The sequence below is a fragment of the Diceros bicornis genome, chromosome 4 (genome assembly GCF_020826845.1).
Source record: "Diceros bicornis minor isolate mBicDic1 chromosome 4, mDicBic1.mat.cur, whole genome shotgun sequence".
Classification (NCBI taxonomy): domain Eukaryota; kingdom Metazoa; phylum Chordata; class Mammalia; order Perissodactyla; family Rhinocerotidae; genus Diceros; species Diceros bicornis.
The window spans coordinates 69,798,461-69,816,351 of NC_080743.1; the positions used below are offsets into that span (position 1 = coordinate 69,798,461).

Consider the following 17,891-nt stretch of genomic DNA (forward strand, 5'->3'; position numbering starts at 1 on the left):
GGAGAATAGATTAGTGGTTACCAGAGGAGAAGGGGATGAGGACAGGGTGAAAGGGGTAAAGGCGCACATATGTATGGTGACAGATAAAAACGTGACTGTTGGTGGTGGACACGATGCAGTCTATACAGAAACTGAAATACAGTGATGTACATCTGAAATCTACACAACGTTGTAAGCCAATATGACCCCAATAAAATAAAATAAAGAGAGAGAGAGAAGCAGAAGGAGAATGCAAACATAGAAACAAAAAAACGAGCCCAGATCCAGGCTATTCCATTCCCCATGGAAGAGTTCAAATCTCAAGGGTGTCTCAAGGAAATATTCTGACCTTTTGGAATTCCTGGGAAAAAGGAATCCACATGAAAACTTTACTGCTGCCGGATTGTGTTTTATTCTTCCTATACTGTTAAAGACAGTCACATGGAGGAGTTCAATGTCACTGTCTTATTTAAACTCCCATGTGCAATCTATTTGTGTTTAAAGAACAACACACTGGTTATGTGCCCCATGGACCTACTAAATGAAAACAGGTGGTGCCAGCTATAGACCTGAAGACAAAGCATGTAAGAAATTGATGTGCTTTCAGAACAGAGTCAAATATACTGGATGATTAAAAATGATTTTAAAAAACCAGGAAAGGTGAGAAGAATCTTGTTAGCTAGAAAAGAAAAGATTGAGTATCAGCTTAATTGTCTTACTTTTTTAGAGATCTGGTATCAATTGATTTCATTTCCACTCAAGAAAAACTAAGAAAAATGTGGATTTAAGGAATGCTCGGGGAACTATATCAATTGTGAAAGTCAATATCCTACATTGGAACGAGAGAACACCTAAGGTTCCTTATAAATCAACAAAGATGCCACTCCTCAAGATTAAATGGTTTACTTTATCAAATCAAATATGCAAGAAGGGATTGTGAAGTTTTAAATGCATATATTTCTCAAATGTTTCTTTCTTCATTACCTATTTTGCATCAATCACAGCTCATGTTAGATATTTATGGTTGTAGACCACTAGTTTTAGCAGATTCAAATAACATCTCATAAGAAGTGAGTTGCCAAAGTTTGGCTTAAAGTTATTCATGATGCACAATAGCTGATGTTTGGGCAAATAGGTCAAATGTTGTTTCTGCAGGTTAATCGTGTTGGAATAGAATTATTTGGGCATGCTTGACCTTCCACTAATCCTTCTCTGGGAATAGCCAGAGAGGAGCAGAGAACAGAGACAAAGTGGCAAGAGAGAAACACAGAGCAAGAAGGAGAGTCGTAGAGACCGAGACGGGAAATGAAAAGATCAAGAAAAAGAGAGAGACAGTAAGAACAGAGAAATAGAGACAGTAAGAACAGAGAAATAGAGGCAGAGAAAGGGAGCGGCTCTCTTACTTAATTAATGGCATACCTCCCACACGGCACAGCTCTCCTCTTTTTTTTTTTTTTCTGTGAGATCTCTATATCCATACCTCTTTTCCACTTGAGCTACTTTGAATGGCTAGACACCCTTTCGAGGGAAGAATTTTGACTAGAATAGTTATCCAGTGCTTTTTCATTTATTGCTTGGGGAAATTAATTGCCCAAGTCTTAAAAATATTAATTACTTAAGAGGATAATCATGTGGAATTTAAGATTATATATACACACAGACACATACTATATACCCACATATATGTGCATATATATTTTCAAATATTATATATAATTAAATTAAATACTGTGAACATTATATATATTTACACAAACACACACACATGCATATATATTTTCCCCTCTAAGGAGTAGGAAATATTACTGTGAGAATCTCAGGCCTCCAGCTCACACCATGGTCATCATCTATTTGCAAGCTGAAAGACTTCAGTCCCTCAAAAAATGCTAAAGTGTTAACACTAACCACATCTGGCTTAACTTCTACCCCTATCTTTCTTATCCCAATAGCTCTCTGCCCCCTAAAAGCCTGAAACATATGAACCTAAGGATTAGAGTGACTGAAAAGGATTATGTATGAACAATTAATATATATCATTCTTCTTAATGGTTTTGAAAACATGGAAATAGTTCTGCTTATTCTCAAGTTTCTTGATAATAGCAATAAATACCTGTGTCCAGGGTACTTAGCATTCTTAATGTACTAATTTAATTACTATTGATTGATTTGATTACAAGTTTAATTGTACTCTATCAGGTTGCTATTGGCCCCAAACCACTGTATAAGATAATAAATAAGTCAATTGATAAACATAAATATTTTTCTCTTAGTTGACCTCATGGAGTTTCTGAATCCAAGAAGCAAAATGAATTCATTCATTCACCCATTAAGTCAATAAACATTTATTGAACGCTGTATATGCATCAGGGCAGGGTACTCCAGTTAGCACAAGAAATAAAAAGAGAATCGAAAATGTGTAAGATTGAGAAAGTTCCAAATTAAAGGCTTTGGTGTGCTGCCTCCAAATATAAGATATTTATTCTATCACAGATAAGCAGAAGCTTACCCCACCAAAAACAAGACATAAAAAATGTTCATATACAATTCAACATACATTCTTTGTTATTTACTCTGTGGCTATTAATCATGATGGTCCTGTGAGAAATGTTTTTTAAATCCCTATTTTTGCAAAGTATCTAGCAAAGTTTCATATTCCATTCTTGTGGTGAAGATGGAGAACTATGAGTTGGAGATCTTACACTGAATTATATTTTTAGAGTGAACTATTCAACAAATATTTATTTTCCCCATACTGTGCACTTCTTATTGTGAAATTATCCAGATCAAGAAGACTAACCTCTGGCTGTCAATGAGTTTATAATCTATCATAGGAGGGAGACGTCTAGGATCAGAGGATAATGTAGCAGGTATTAAGTGGCATAAAAGATGTGCAGACAATGGCTCTGGAAGCTCAGAGGGGATATAAATCATTCTGGATGGTCAAGGAAGACTAGGCATTTAGTATTTAGATTTGCTTTTATAGGAAAGGGAGAATTTCAACAGGTAGAGATATGAATACAAAGTATTCCAGCCAAAGGAATTAATGTAGAAATCCTATATGGAGAGGAGAACACTTCAGTTTGACTGCAGACCAGCCATATAGTTATCATGGAGAATCTTAAATATTGGAAATTTGAACTTGATACTGTAGGCCTTGAGAATCAGTAAGGATTTTGGATTAGGGAACAGGCAAGTAGTGCTCAGGTGTATTGCTATTAGCTTGGAAAGGAGTTCTTGCTGGCACTTTTGTTATGTCTCGAATGAAGATATAACAGGCATGCTGCCAGAAGAGGAAACTGAGGCTAAGGGAGATAACAATCCATGTCAAGTCACAAAAGCAAGTAAGAGCAGTTTGAACTAGGACATACTACCCAGCCCATGTCTCATGGTCCAATGATCTTTACACAGCTATATCTAATCCTTATCAAGCCGTTAGAGGCTAAGCTGGAAAAGGCAGTATCTCTATTTTACTGACAAATATATTAAGAAGCACACAGGTCAAGCCACTCGCTCTGGCTCACACTAGTAAGCAGGACAGATGGGAACACAACCCGCAATCCTGAGTCCTCAGGAAACCTTATTTTCACATTCTCCCACAGTGCAGTTGACTTTCTTCTGATGAGCTGGATAACCACACTCCCTTGGCACCCTTCCCTTGTTGAGACCACTTTGAAAACCTGAAGAAATGTCAACACTGGGGAAGAAGGACATGGGCAACACACAGGTGTATTTTGCCTCCGTCCCTCCCCTGACCTTTATAAAAGAAAACGTGAACTTACAGTTGTTCTGCAGGAGCTTGTCCAGGGACTCACGCCACTGCAGGACCTCATCCAGCGAGGGTCTAAATCAAGAATCAAGAAAGAAAAACATGATGGCCATAAGAAGGGAGTTAGCTACATCTACCAGCAATGACTTGGACCTGCTTTTCTTAGAAATGATACAACCAATGACCCACCCATACTCAGGACAAGGGAGTTAGAATTGTTTTCTTTCTAACAGTTGGGTTTGATGAGCTGGATTTGCTTTCAGACATCTATATCACCTATCTTCATCTCTTTTGGAACAATTTCATTAGATCTGTCCCTTTTTAGAAGTAGAGTCTATTTGTCATGAAGCTATGTCTTGGTATTCTTGTATATTCCATGACAGTACCTCAGATTGTGGTCCTCTTTCCAAATGTAACTGAAGGAAATCCTGTTGTCCCACTCCAGGGATCAAACTCACGTTCTTTGCCTCACCACTGCTGCGCTTGAACCACCTGATTTAATCAGCAAAGTGCGTTTGATTCCACATCCTCCTCCCAAGGCCATCTCATTACAGCTGCTACACGATGGTACGTGTGATGCTGCCTCATGTTGGGAATGTGATCATAGTAAGTCTACATTTTAAAAAATCTGAGTGCTTTTTTCTTGCCTAATTAGGATGGGCTAATATTTTTTTTAAAGATGTACTCTTCCTGAGAAGAAAAGTGGGTAGTAAATCATGAAGAGGAATGTTGTACACCAACGTTCTAAATTCCGACTCAAAAGGAGAAGGTAATAGCCAACATATAATGTCCCCGTAAACTGTTTTTATTTTAACATTTATTTATGTAGAAACCCTGCAGTTATTTCATTTTAACCACTAATTTTTCTCTCACAGCAGGATTATATCAAGTCGAGCTGGTGTTGTCTGGGAAAAAAGTGTCCCAGGGCTCACTTAGCTCTAATTCTTGCATTAGGATATGAGTTCTTCATTGTCAAATCAAGACAGACTAACAAGGCATTTATTAGAATATTAAGGCCAATGAAGGTGTTTTTCCTGAATGGTAATTTCTTCAGCTCTTAACTTGTTTTAGCTACCCTTCAGAAAATCCATGATAATTCCTGCTTCTTGTTTTTAAAAAATAATATCTTGGGGTCTTAATTATTCAGATTAGCTGCTGAGGTTGATAAGACGATTGCTGCTTCTACGTTTCATTTTGCTGTCCAAGCCCAGATTCAGCCTCACTTTGTTTACGTAAGGAGTCCAAGATGGCAGTAGATTTTCTGGCTAAAGTACTGTGAATAATTCTGTCACTTCCTTATGGCTCATTGCAGAACATGTACAGATTCGAAGTCTTAATTATATGATTTTTCATAAAGTTTTATGTTTTGACTGTTTGAAGGTCAAACATGCCAAAAATGAGAGTAACAAACTTGGTGAAATAATCTTCAGTGATTTCTTTTTTCCTGGCTGGAAACATAGGTATCATAGATTAAAAACTCAACCCTAATTCCTTGGAAATTTATTTTTAATAAGTGAACTACCTTGCCTCCCTCTCCTTTTTGTCTGGTTAGTAGAAAGTAGCATAGCAAGGAGAAATGACATGAAGAAGAAATTACAAGTATTTCCTTATATTTTTCTGGCTGATTTTATTTCCAACCAGAGAAGGATCTGTTTTCTAGGGGTCAGTAAATCCTTTTGGCTCTTCTATATTAGCTCATATTGAGGAATTTTCCTTTGCATATATTATTTGATAGCTACATTTTTAGCAAAAGGCCTTACGCATCTTAATTTCTTCACTACAGTGGGTGCAATGTTTTGCATGTGACAGACACCCACCAAGTCTCTATTGATTGTCGACATAAACAGCAGGACATCAAATTATTGGACAGAAGAAACTGGCTCGGCTCCAGGGGAAGGCCTGGTTCACTCACTGAATCTCATTCTGATTTTATAAATATTCTCATAAAATGAAATGACCTTCCCTCACCCCATTTCCTCTGCTTAGTATAGAGGAACACAGGAAGAAGAAATGACAGGACCAGGTGCACCAAACTTAAGCATGTTACCAGATCCAATTTGTCCCAAATGGTCTTGTTAGAACCAGACTAATGGTCAACAGCAGCAGCACATCACAACCAAGATTAAATTCCTGAAAAGGACATGTGCAGAGCCCACCTGCAGGTTAAATTAGTCCGAATTGATTCAAGGACACAGGCAAGCAGGACGCATCCCCCACAGCATGAAGCCCAGCGTTGTGATTACCAGCCTAGGAGGCAACACAGGTTCATCCTGTCCTGATTCTCAGAATGTGCCAGCCCTCATTAAGTCTGACTTCTTTGGAAACAAGATAGATGCAGATCTAAATGACCAATAAGTTTCCTGGTTTTCAAGGTCATACCTGACCACAGAGGGTGGGCATGGAGTCTCTGTGTGTGGGTGTGAGGGGAGGAGGAGGAAGCCAGCACAAATAAGAAGCAAGATAAACATTTATGGGGATGATTAACTGTGCTCCATAATGCCCAATGTAAATGCCACCTGGTCCAGGAGGTGACCATCTCGGCTGAAGCGCTCTGTCCCTTCACTGTACTCTTGCCACATTTAATCGTTGAACCTCTTACATGGCAACGATGCACTTACTGCCTAAAGGTATAGCTTGTTAGTCATGAAGAGCTTTTCCCATCACCCTGTCCTATGGCTCATCCCCTGCAGCATTAATCTACCCTGCAATAAATGTGTGCAATAAATTAATGCAAAAATTAATAATGATTAAATTTGCCCAGAGTTAGTCTGGGTTGATGAAAATCACAAATAACCCAAAACTTTAGAGTTCAGAAATTTTAGCACCATGAACCATTACTACAGCTATTGGCAACTCTGACACTTACTAGCTGTGACCACGGGGAAGTATTTTAACCTCTCTAAGCACCCGTGGTTTTCTTTCCTTTCTTTTTTTTAATCTACACAGTCCCTGGCATATATTTAAACACTCTTCACATGATCTTGCTCTCACCAAGGAAAGTGAAATTCAAGTTATTTATTGGCATTTGTAGTGCCTGCTCTGCTCTCTCTTCCTTCCCTGCACTACAGTCCACTCACAACCAGTCTTAAGTCCACGAACATTTATTGAGCCCTTACCAAACCGCCAACAGTGACCTGAGCACCATGGATGGGGATGCAGAGAAAAACCTGCTACTTTTTGATGTCTACCTGTGGGCCAAACATGGTACATACATCTTTAATCCTCACAACAACCCTCACTCTGCAGTTTACCAGGCCAGAGTATGTGTACTTTATACTTTGTAACTGTTCATTGTGTACGGGTTAGGTACTGTTTATATGTAAGAGGTCATTCTAGGGTTATAAAGTGGTAAAAACAACAACAACGAAAATGTAGTTAAAAATTATTGACACCAGGGGGCTGGCCTGCTGGTGTAGTGGTTAAGTTCAGCACACTCAGCTTTGGTTCGTGGGTTCGGTTCCTGGGCACAGACATACACCACTCGTCAGCCGCCATGCTGTGGCGGCAACCCACATACAAAATAGAGGAAGACTGCCACAGATATTAGCTCAGGGCCAATCTTCCTCAAGCAAAAAGAGGAGGATTGGCAACAGATGTTAGCCCAGGGCCAGTCTTCTTCACCAGAAAAAAAAAAGGAAAATTATTGACATAGGGCGAAAAGGGACATCTAGGTTATAAAATAAACTATAAGAATATCTATATCAGCTCCTGAGCATTTTGCAATTGATTATATTATAAGCCATGATAAGAGTTATCACAAACTAAATTTATGTGGTTTACTAATATGTTTATTGCTTATTATGAGGACCTACAGCAGAACCTTACATACAGAGGCTGGGAAAAAGTGGGAGCCCTTGGAGAGAGAGAAGCAGGAGGAGAATACAAAGTTAGGAGATAAGGAAGAGAGTTTTAAGGAGGCCAACGGGTGAGCAGAGTCAAATGCTGCTGACAAGTCAAGGGTGAGGCCTCAGTGCTGACAGTTTCACAGAGGTTGGAAGATTTAAACCTGACAGGAAGGAGTTAAAGAAGAAACTAGAAGCAGTGGCTTTCCATTTCTAGAGTTATCCAAGGAAAGCAAGAGAAAGGGGTGGGAGTCGATGGCGTGAGGGGCTGAGAGAGTATTTTCAGAGTGGAGCACGGGTACTTGTTTGTTCCTGGTGGAAGAGGGTCCAGAGGGAAAAAGAGCAGTGAAGAATACTAAAATGGTAACACAAGCTGGCTTTGCACAGTAGCGATACAGGCGACTTTTCTGGATTTTTTTCGATGGTTAGATTTTTTTTTTTTCCTAATGAGAAGAACAAAAATATATTAAAAAATAGGAAATGCTTTTTTTAAAAAGGGATTGCTTTTTTTAAAAGATGAGAGGGATTACAAATACCTTCAGTCCAGGGAAGGTTTATTTTCTTCTCTGAGGTTTATTTTCTTCTCTGAGAGAAGAACATGGGTAAAAAATACAGAGAAATTTTAAAGTGGGGAGAAGAGAGATTGATCGAGCCCATGCAGAACAGTCTTTTCCTGTTAGTTACAAGGCACGGAAATTTGCCAAACGTGAGGAGGTGGAATGGGGTTAGGGGTTTGGAAGAGGGTGGGAAAGCTTTGTAGTGGTCACTGTTAAAAATGCAGTAGAGACGCACAAATATTCTCTAGAGATACAAAGGATTTTTTCCAAAACAATTCAAACTTCTGGAATAAGAAAGAGGATGGAAGACAATAGAAGAAAATAATCCAATAAATGTCAGCCCCAGGATTTCTTCCAAAATTGCTTCTCTCTGAATCCCTGTTAAGCCAAAATAGTTCAAGTGTCTGTGTGGGATATTAAAGCAGAGAATCAAAGCAGGAAATGTAGTACTATATTTATTTTTTAAAGTTAATTCCAACAGATCAATAACCACCACATTGTTTACTTCAAAATAGACTGTTTGATCTGTTGCTGCTGTAAAATGTGGTTCTTCTTTCTACTAGTGCCTGGTGCCTGCCACTCCACATTGCATTAACTTCCCCTTTCTAAATGCAGAAAACTCAATTATGCCTCACTTCCGGTTTGGGATCACTTTGAAGTAATAAAAGGAGGAGAATGAAAATATCCACTTAGGCTGATGGAAAAAGATTAAAAAAGAATAACCCATCTCTCTATCTCCTAACCAATCTAGCTATATTAAGTTGAAGGTCATTTGGACAAAGAAAAGATTGGCCAATTTATACAAATGTTAAATTTAAAAAGAAATGGAGGTTAAAAGGGATTCCCGTATTTTTACCACATTTCTGTGATCTCCTCAAAGCTTTTAGATGGTAGAGTGCACGAGTTTGAATACTTTTGGCTTCTCTTCGTCCCACTTCCCTTTCTTGATTTTTATGGGTATCTCTATTTTAAAAGGAAAATGGAGTGTATTTGTCTAGGCAATGACAGGCTATGTAGCTAGGGGAACAATGAGAATGCCGTGAGTAGTGTTATTAAGTTAAAGTAGAGCCAATTATGAGCTGGATTCGCAGCCATAACATCTCGAATCTTTAGAATTGTAGTTTCCCTCCATGCCTAAATTGACAGAAGTGTGTTGGGGGAGGTAGGGGAAAAGGGAGGGAGGACTGTAGAAGTCCAGTCAGGAATATTAATTCATGGATTGGGGGAAAAATTACTTGATGTGCCTTACATAGAAAATAGCTGGTCGAGTACTCATTCCTCCATTGAGGAAGTCTTCTGTTCCTCTGTTGGACCTTGAAGGGACAATATCTTGGAGAAGAAACTATTAGACTTAAATTGTCTGCCTTGGTCTTAGCATCTTCCTGAGGGAAATGTTCTTACTTGTAGCTCCCTGCTGAGGAAGCAGCCTTGGATAGTCCCTTAGCAGATGAGGGTCCAGTGATGGTAATTAATTGGATCAGGAACAGTTACCTGACCCCAGGGCAGCAAGTGAACGGATACTTTTTACCACACTTCTGTGTGGTAAATAACTGATGAGGTGGCTGGTGCTATGTTATAAGGTATGATCTGTCTCTCCAACAAGGTCCCACGGCAGGGCCTTGTCTTTATTTTTTAAGTATCCTGCCAGTATACGATATTATACTCCAGACATAGGAGAGTCAACAACAAAAAAAAGCTTATTTACAAACCAACTCTCTAAGGGCTCTTATGATCCTCAATGGGTAATTGAAGGGGGGAGTTCTACAGATGAGGGATGGTGCTACACACTTGAAAAATAGGCATCGTCTAGAGGAAAAGGAGAGGAATCCATATTCGCGACTCACTTCTGGGTCTTGGCTGGTTTCTCCGGCTTCTCATTATATGGAATGACAAGGTCAATAGCCGAGTCTGGCTTCTGGAGAAGAATTCCCAACTTGATCTTAATCTCCTTGGCCCTGAAAGAAGAGATGTAAAGGGAAATGGAAACACCACATGAGCATACAAATCTAAAAAAGAGATTTCTTTCTGTGTCAGAGAAACAAAAATGAACAAAACCCCATTTCACTGTTGTGGCAGAAAGAATACTAATGTAGAAATTGCGACACATGAATGCCAAGAAACATTTGTTAAGCTTTTGTTATGTCCCTGGTTAATGTGCATTATATCATTTTAATCTTAATTATTGTTTTATATGTATTCTTTCATTTTATATATGGCAGATACTATAGTATTATTCTCATTTTACAAATGAAGACACTAAATGACAGAGAGTTTAAATAACTTACTTAAGATAACCCTGCCAGTGCGTGGTGGAGATGGGACTTCTGACTCTAGAATTCACAGAAGGAACTACTTACTGCATTGCCTACCAGTCTTCTGAGGTCTCTGATCCCAGTTCCGCCAGTAATTAGATGTATAACATTTGAAAAAATAATCATTTTTTCCCACCAGAGCTCAGTTCCCTTATCTGTAAAATGACAGAGTTAACCTAGATGTTTTCTTCAGCCATTTTCAGCTATAAAACTAAATTATTCTGCTTGATGATTTTCTTCTCTATAAAGCATTCTTCATTTATATGGATCTGATTTTTCTCCCAATCCCTCGCCCATCGTTCCATCATAGCTATTGGAGTATGTTACATGCAGCGAGCCTTCGACAGATGAGTATTAATTGCCAATGGGATGACTATAGTGGCATTATACTACTCCTTTCTACCTTCAACATTTTATTGAGTAGATGTGGACAGAATTCTGAGCCCTCTTCCATCATAGGATGCAACCGTTTTCATGCCCAGTTTCAAAACTAACCTTCTAAGTTACCCATTATTTCATCATGAGTCTGAATTCAAAAAGCACCAAGCAAATCTTAAACGTTAGTCCATACAACAAGCCATTGTATACTGGGAGACCCAAAAAGCTATCCTTTCACTGTCACCTTGGCACTTTACACATGCTTTTAAGATAGAGTTTATCATATTGCATTATGGTTATTGATTTATGTGTCTGTTTTCCAAGCTGGGTATGAGAACTCTTTGAAGGTGGAAATTGAGTCTTAAATACCTTTTACCTCCTGTACATAGCACAATGCTTGGCAACGTAGTCAACATTCAAAAATATTTGCCAAAGTGAACTAAAAATATCTTGATTTTATTCCTCACAAATCTGCTAACATTTATCTCCCAGTCAATGTGGATCATAACCAAAGACTTAAAGAGTGGTGATGGGTCTCATATTGTGGCCAGAAAGGGTTTTGCTACTATAAACACACTTTCGTCAGCCATTCATATGGAGACAGTGATGAGATAATTTAAATAAAATGCGTAAGATTAGCAATTATGGATATTAGGGAGAAAAAGGTAAGGAAACGCACTGTATAACTTACAAAAAAAACTATAATTATTGAATCATATCATAGTTTCCTCTAGTATCATAAATATGATTTTGAGGCAAAGATTTAGAATTAGTCACCTCTACAATGTCTTTCCTTTTCATTTCTTTCTGCTTCCATTCTTTCCCTAGGACCCTCTGCCGGAAGCCAACTAGAGTCCCACTACAGCAGATCAGGCTCAGCCCAGCACAGCATACGGCTGAAATGGGACTGTTCTGCTGAGGGAGCTTATATAAAACATGAGAATAAGAATAAGTGTCATTTTGATTCTAAGCTCTGCAACTTGCTTAAATTATCTATTTTTTCCCCTAGAAATTGGGACTAATAAAATAGAACATCCTCATAGAATTTTTTGTAATGATTAAATATGCTAATGCATGTGAATCACTTAGCACAGCATTTGGCATATAATCCTGCCTTTTCATTTAGTTCTAACTGCGCAATCATTTTTCCAACCAAACTCAACCCATGTTCTCTAGCTTCAGGTGCCAAATTAAAACATCCAGAAAATTTCCCACAAGTTACTAAGAATTACTACACCCACTACCTTGCATATTCTTTCTCTGGAGACAAGAATCGCCAATTTTATATTTATCTGAAATATGAAGAAAATAATATAGGGGGGTGTGCATCCAATATTTGTGGCCACCCTCTGCTGGCTAGTGTATAGTACTACAGCCAGAAATGGACAGCAGGTCCATTTTGGGGGTCAGGTCACACCCAGCTCTTGAAGAACTTCATCTATGATACCTCTCCTTCTGGCTCCATATGGCCCTAACTTCCAGCCCATAAGGGGAAGGCACGCAGCATTTTTTTTCAGTTGCAATCTTGACCCAATAGTTCACTCACTGTTATTTAGATAAAGATTATCTAATAAACAGTTCTCATATTCTTGGTTTTTTATTTGTTTGGTTCTTGAGGTTTTTGTTTTGCTTTTTTTCCCCTGCCAACTTCTGTCTCTTTTTAATTTCTCTCTTTTGCTCCATCTGAGCCATTTGTCTTTGTAAAAGGCAGAGAGATATTTGTGTGTGATTGCCTGGTGAAAGAATAAGTTGGACATGAAAGGGTAATCAGAACCAACGAGTTGAGTATTTTTAAACTTTGTTTATTCATGACGAATTTACTCATTGATCATGTTTACTGTGTCAGCAGTACACAGTGAACATACAAACTCTCACAGGGTTTGGTCCTTGCCTTCAAGGTGCTTATAGCCTATGGAGGTCTCAAACTTGTAAACAATCACAAGGAGCTATTCAAGGAGAGGATGTTCAGACAGCAGCAGAGCACCGGCGGAGGACACAACGTCCACGAGGGCGAGTCAGGGGGCTTTCTCAGAAGAGGCAGCAGTTAGCGAGAAAGATGAGAAAAGGATGGGCCTTCCAGGCAGGAAGAGGGGAATGTGCATATTGTTCGAAGAGATGCAAAAGTGGCTCTGTATTTCTTGAGTGTGAAGTGTGATTAGGGAGAGGAGAAAGCCATGTTAAACAAAGCCTGCTCGCTCTGCCTCCCCTTCCTGATGAAGGCATGGATGACGGAGGAGCCTCTATACAGTACCCAGCCCACAGCAAATTTGGTATGAAAACAAAAAAGAGGTAAAACTGTTGAAAGGTGCCTTTAAAGACTGTCTCTATAGAAAGAGATGGCATCTTATTTTATAAACTCAATCTGTTTCAAAATATTCTTTTGCTAACTCTTTCAGGATGCATTTTCCCTAAAAAAACTATCTATAAATGGTTAAATTCTCAAGACATCCCACAAAAGCCTTTTAAAACCAGAATGAATCAGAACCCTTGTACAATTTTATCTATATCACTGCTTAAATAGGTTTTTTTGTCAGATGATCTAGAAATCAACTGCCATTTATAACGTTGCCTATAGAAAATCATATTCCATTTCCCCAGAGTAGACAAACATACCAGAACATCTGATTACTATTTTCCTCATTTTTGCCTTCAGGATGTAAGGGAGAAAGGAAATGCTGTGCTTTGGAAAACACTTCTTTCTGACTTCAATTCCTGGCTCAATTATAGGACATTAAAACATTAGGGTATAGAAATTTCTAAGTCCATTTGGTTTAATTAGGAGTTTGAGACAATACAGAGAACGAATAATATTGCATCTCTTCTTATAAAACGGAAAAGTTTCAAGGCTGAAGAGTGAACAGATGCTGAAGTGGAAACCACTTGAAACATTTTACTCTTTCTACAAGGATAAACAGTGTTACTACATTTGTTTTTCTCTTCAAGAGTTCCTGGAATACTGTTTCCTTCCCTCTTTCTTTTTCCTCCCCACCGTAGCCACACATACAAATATGGAAATGAAACAAACCAAATGGAAAATCAAACAAAACAAAAGCTCAAACCTACCATTTTATTTTCTCCTTTCAAAATAAACTTGAATGTATCAATGTCAAAAACAACCCCACCCAGAGAAGAAAACTTTCTGATGTGTTTACAATTTCAACTCAGTCTCTTGCTCTTCTTGACCTCCTCCTAGTCATTTTTCCTGACTACATCACATTAATGCTTGTTAACAAGAAGCAGTTTTATCTTCTCTCATGTCACCTCCCACCTTGTTATTCTGTTTTACAAAGAAAAACTTGTTTTGAAATAAAATCAATTGGAAATGCCTGGGTGAAATTTTAATTAAAGGTTCAGAGGAAGATAATTCTTTCTCTAGGTGACTCACATTAGTGATTTTGAACTGAAAAGGGTTTGAATAATTGTAGGGTTGTGCAGTTTTCAATCTGTGCCCTGTGTGGGTATGCTGGCCGGGAAATCAAATTTCAAAAGGGCTGGGGCCACCTCCATCCTTCCTGTTAATGAGTGAATTGAGTGAAAGTTATTACCTTAAGGTGCATAAGTGTGGAAAATAGTACAAGCAATCACTTAAACAGAAATATGGCTGAATTTTTAAAAATACACTTATATGCAAGTAAAATTGATCAAAAACCAACTGCAGATGGTCCCCAAGTCACGATGGTTCGACTTACAATTTTTAAACTTTACGACAGTGCGAAAGCAATACGCATTTGGTAGAAACCATACTTCAAATTTTAAATTTGGATCTTTTCCTGGGCTAGTGATATGCAGCATGATCCTCTCTTGTGATGCTGGGCAGCCTCAGGGAGCCACGGCTCGCAGTCCGCCACGCGATCATGAGGGTGAACAACCGATACACTTACAACCCTTCTATACCCATCCAACGATTCCGTTTTTCACATTCAGTACAATATTCAATAAATTAAATGAGATATTCAAAACTTCATTATAAAATAGGCTTTGGATTAGACGATTTTTCCCAACTGTAGGCCAAGTAAGCGTTCTGAGCACGTTTAAGTTAGGCTGGGTTCGGCTATGATGTTTGGTAGGGAAGGTGTATTAAATGCATTTTTGACTTACGATATTTTCAACTTAGGATAGGTTTATTGGGACGTAACTCCAGCTTAAGTTGGGGAAGATCTGTATATATAATGTCTTGTGCCACGTTTCAAGGGTTACAAAGATGTTCCTCGCCTCAGAGACACTTGAAACAACTGAATATAGGACATGAACACGTAAACTATATGCTAGATATTTTTATAGTCAGCGACAAAAGGATATACTGATAAAAGAACATAAGCTCTAACCTCAAGGATCTCAGATGTATACTAATGCGATAAAATGAAGATAGTGTAATGGGAGACCTGCTCTAACAGCTGCTCCTACTCTATTCTCAGAGCCGTCTGTATTTTTCCTTCATGGCCCTTATCAATTTTCATTCATATCTCTGTATATTTATTTGCATATTGTCTATCTCTCCCATTAGAATGTTAGGTCCCCAAGAGCGAGGTCAATATCTTTGTTCACAATTCCAGTCTCGGCACGTAGCCAAGGGCATGGCACTTAATAGGCACTCAAAGATTTGTCACATAAATTGACGAATCAATAAATGAATGAACGAATTGAATTGCTAGGTTATAGTAAAACTGTATTTTGGGGTGGGGTAGGTGAAATATTGGAGTATGGCAAAGAACAAGTCATCAAGGACTAGGATGTCTCTAATTTATTAACTGGGGAGGGGTAAAGCCATTAAATGACTACAAGGACTCCAAAGTGATTGAATTCAATTTCTTGTTGAAAATAGACAACTGGGGCTCAAACTGAGCATGCTCATTCAGTGTCTCACACCAGATAGGACATACTCTGATGAGAAGAGGCAAGGAGGGTAATTACAATCACTAACAGTCTGATCAGGCTCCATTAGGAGACCATAATTTATCAGGACTTAAAACCAACAGAAGCAGCCCTGAGGGTTAGACTCGTGCTGTGGTTGGGAGACTTTTTTGGCGACCACAGGCAGGTTTCTTTCTAGACTCTAGACATATGTCAGGCACAGTCAAGAAAGAAGACAACAGGAGGAAAGTTGGGAAGTACAGGACAGGGATTTTACAATACATTTCTCTTTTCTTTTTTTATGAGGAAGATCAGCCCTGAGCTAACATCCACGCTAATCCTCCTCTTTTTGCTGAGGAAGACTGGCTCTGAGCTAACATCTATTGCCAATCCTCCTCCATTTTTTTTTTCCCCCAAAGCCCCAGTAGATAGTTGTATGTCATATTGCACATCCTTCTAGTTGCTGTATGAGGGACCCCGCCTCAGCATGGCCAGAGAAGCCGTGCGTCAGTGCGCGCCCGGGATCCGAACTCGGGCCACTAGTAGCAGAGCACGACCACTTAACCGCTAAGCCACGGGGCCAGCCCCTACAATACATTTCTAAAAGAGGTATCCCAATACGTCCCACGTCAAGGACGCTCCAAATGAAATTCAATCCAACTTAAATCTGTGTTGCAGATGCCCCCTGCTGGCCGTGGGAAGGTGTGACCATCAGTGAAGGAGTAACTAGGGAGCAGATCTGCTCCAGGCTGCAGCCTTCTGAGAAACACCACAAAGCTTATTTCTTCATGAGTAAAAAGGACATGCCCTTTCTTGGCTCCTAAAAATGTAATAAATACCCAGGAAGGATAAATAAAAGTTTCTAAAACATTTGTTAGCAACCAGTCTCCACAGCTGGAGAGTACCGTGTCAGCCGGATCTGAGAGGCAAGGGAAGAAATGAGCTCTTCTGAGTTCCTGCGGTTGAGATCTGAACCACGTAGACAGAACCGAAGCAGAGGCTGATAGAAAGAAAGGAGCCCAGAGGGTGTGTGCTCACTGCGCTGGACCCATCTGGAAGGATCCATTTGGTTGAAGACTGGAAAAGCCTTCTTGTTGGCTGCTCATTTAAAACTTGAGATGAATGGAGTCTGTTACTCGTAGATGGCTCATGAGAGACAGGGGTTAATAAGTGATGGTGAAAACCCTTAGTAGAGTATAAGGAAATATCAGTGGAAAATCAGGTCAATTCTGGAACCGAAATTTTCAACTCCCCAGGATCCTCTGCACATGGCCCCTTAAAATCAAGATAGACTATCAAGCACAGGGAGAAGGCAGTGCCCGGTCATTTTGGTGGAAAGGGAATGACTCAGTTTAGCATCTGCCATTTTCCTGAATTAACCTACTTCAGTGTGAACTCAAGAAAATCCACTCATTGCTTATGTTTTAACAGAATATGAGAGTGGTCAACTAATGTAATGTAATATTATGTTAATGTGTATATTTATTTTCTTACCTGATTTATATATTAACATATAATACATCATGGAAAATGACTATGGTTATTTAATATGAAATATTACTCAGTGGTCAAAATGATAGAAAATGAAGAAAATGCTGAAGAATATATGGTATTAATGTATTATGATATAACTCCAGAAATGACAGCTCTGTTTCCAAACACAATTGAATTATTCCCTGGCAGTGCTTTAGGCTTTCACTCATATTAGTGATTAATTATATAACAAGCCATGTCAAACCATAGGATGGCTGAAGTAATGGAATTGACCATGTCGGTTGTATCAAATGTGTCCACAGCAGGCACATTGATCTATTATAATCTTTCAACTCTTGATATCTTCTAACCCTTCAATAAGTTCTCTTATTGACAACACCTGACAACACCTGCCTTGTGTTCAAGCTCTTACCTCAGCTACCCCAGATTAACTTGTCATCAGGGCTGCTCACAGGCAATCTGCAGTAAAAGACTAGGGAGTTGAAAAGGGTACTTATTTAAATAAGCTGACTTTATTTCATAGGATCATAGTAGAGATAGAAAAGATTGGCCTCAGTAGCTTCTCCTCTTGCTCATTTATTATAGGTCTTGAAATCTCCAGTAAAACAAAAAGACAAGACCCTCTTGTGGACTTTATATTTTAGTTGAGTAAGACAAACACGAAACAAGAAATCAAAACAATGAAATGAAAAATTTTAGCTGGTGGTAATTG

At 38.9% G+C, this 17,891-nt stretch overlaps 1 protein-coding gene across 1 annotated transcript in view; it reads right to left on the bottom strand.

Annotated features, from left to right (window-relative positions):
• Positions 1-17,891, bottom strand: part of RGS5 (regulator of G protein signaling 5) — a 49,439-nt gene that overhangs the window by 12,908 nt on the left and 18,640 nt on the right. The window contains exons 2-3 of the mRNA XM_058539710.1: positions 9,989-10,099; positions 3,759-3,820 (exon numbers count right to left, since the gene is read on the bottom strand). Of these exons, the coding sequence (XP_058395693.1) occupies positions 3,759-3,820; positions 9,989-10,099 (173 nt within the window). The remainder of the gene's footprint in view (positions 1-3,758; positions 3,821-9,988; positions 10,100-17,891) is intronic.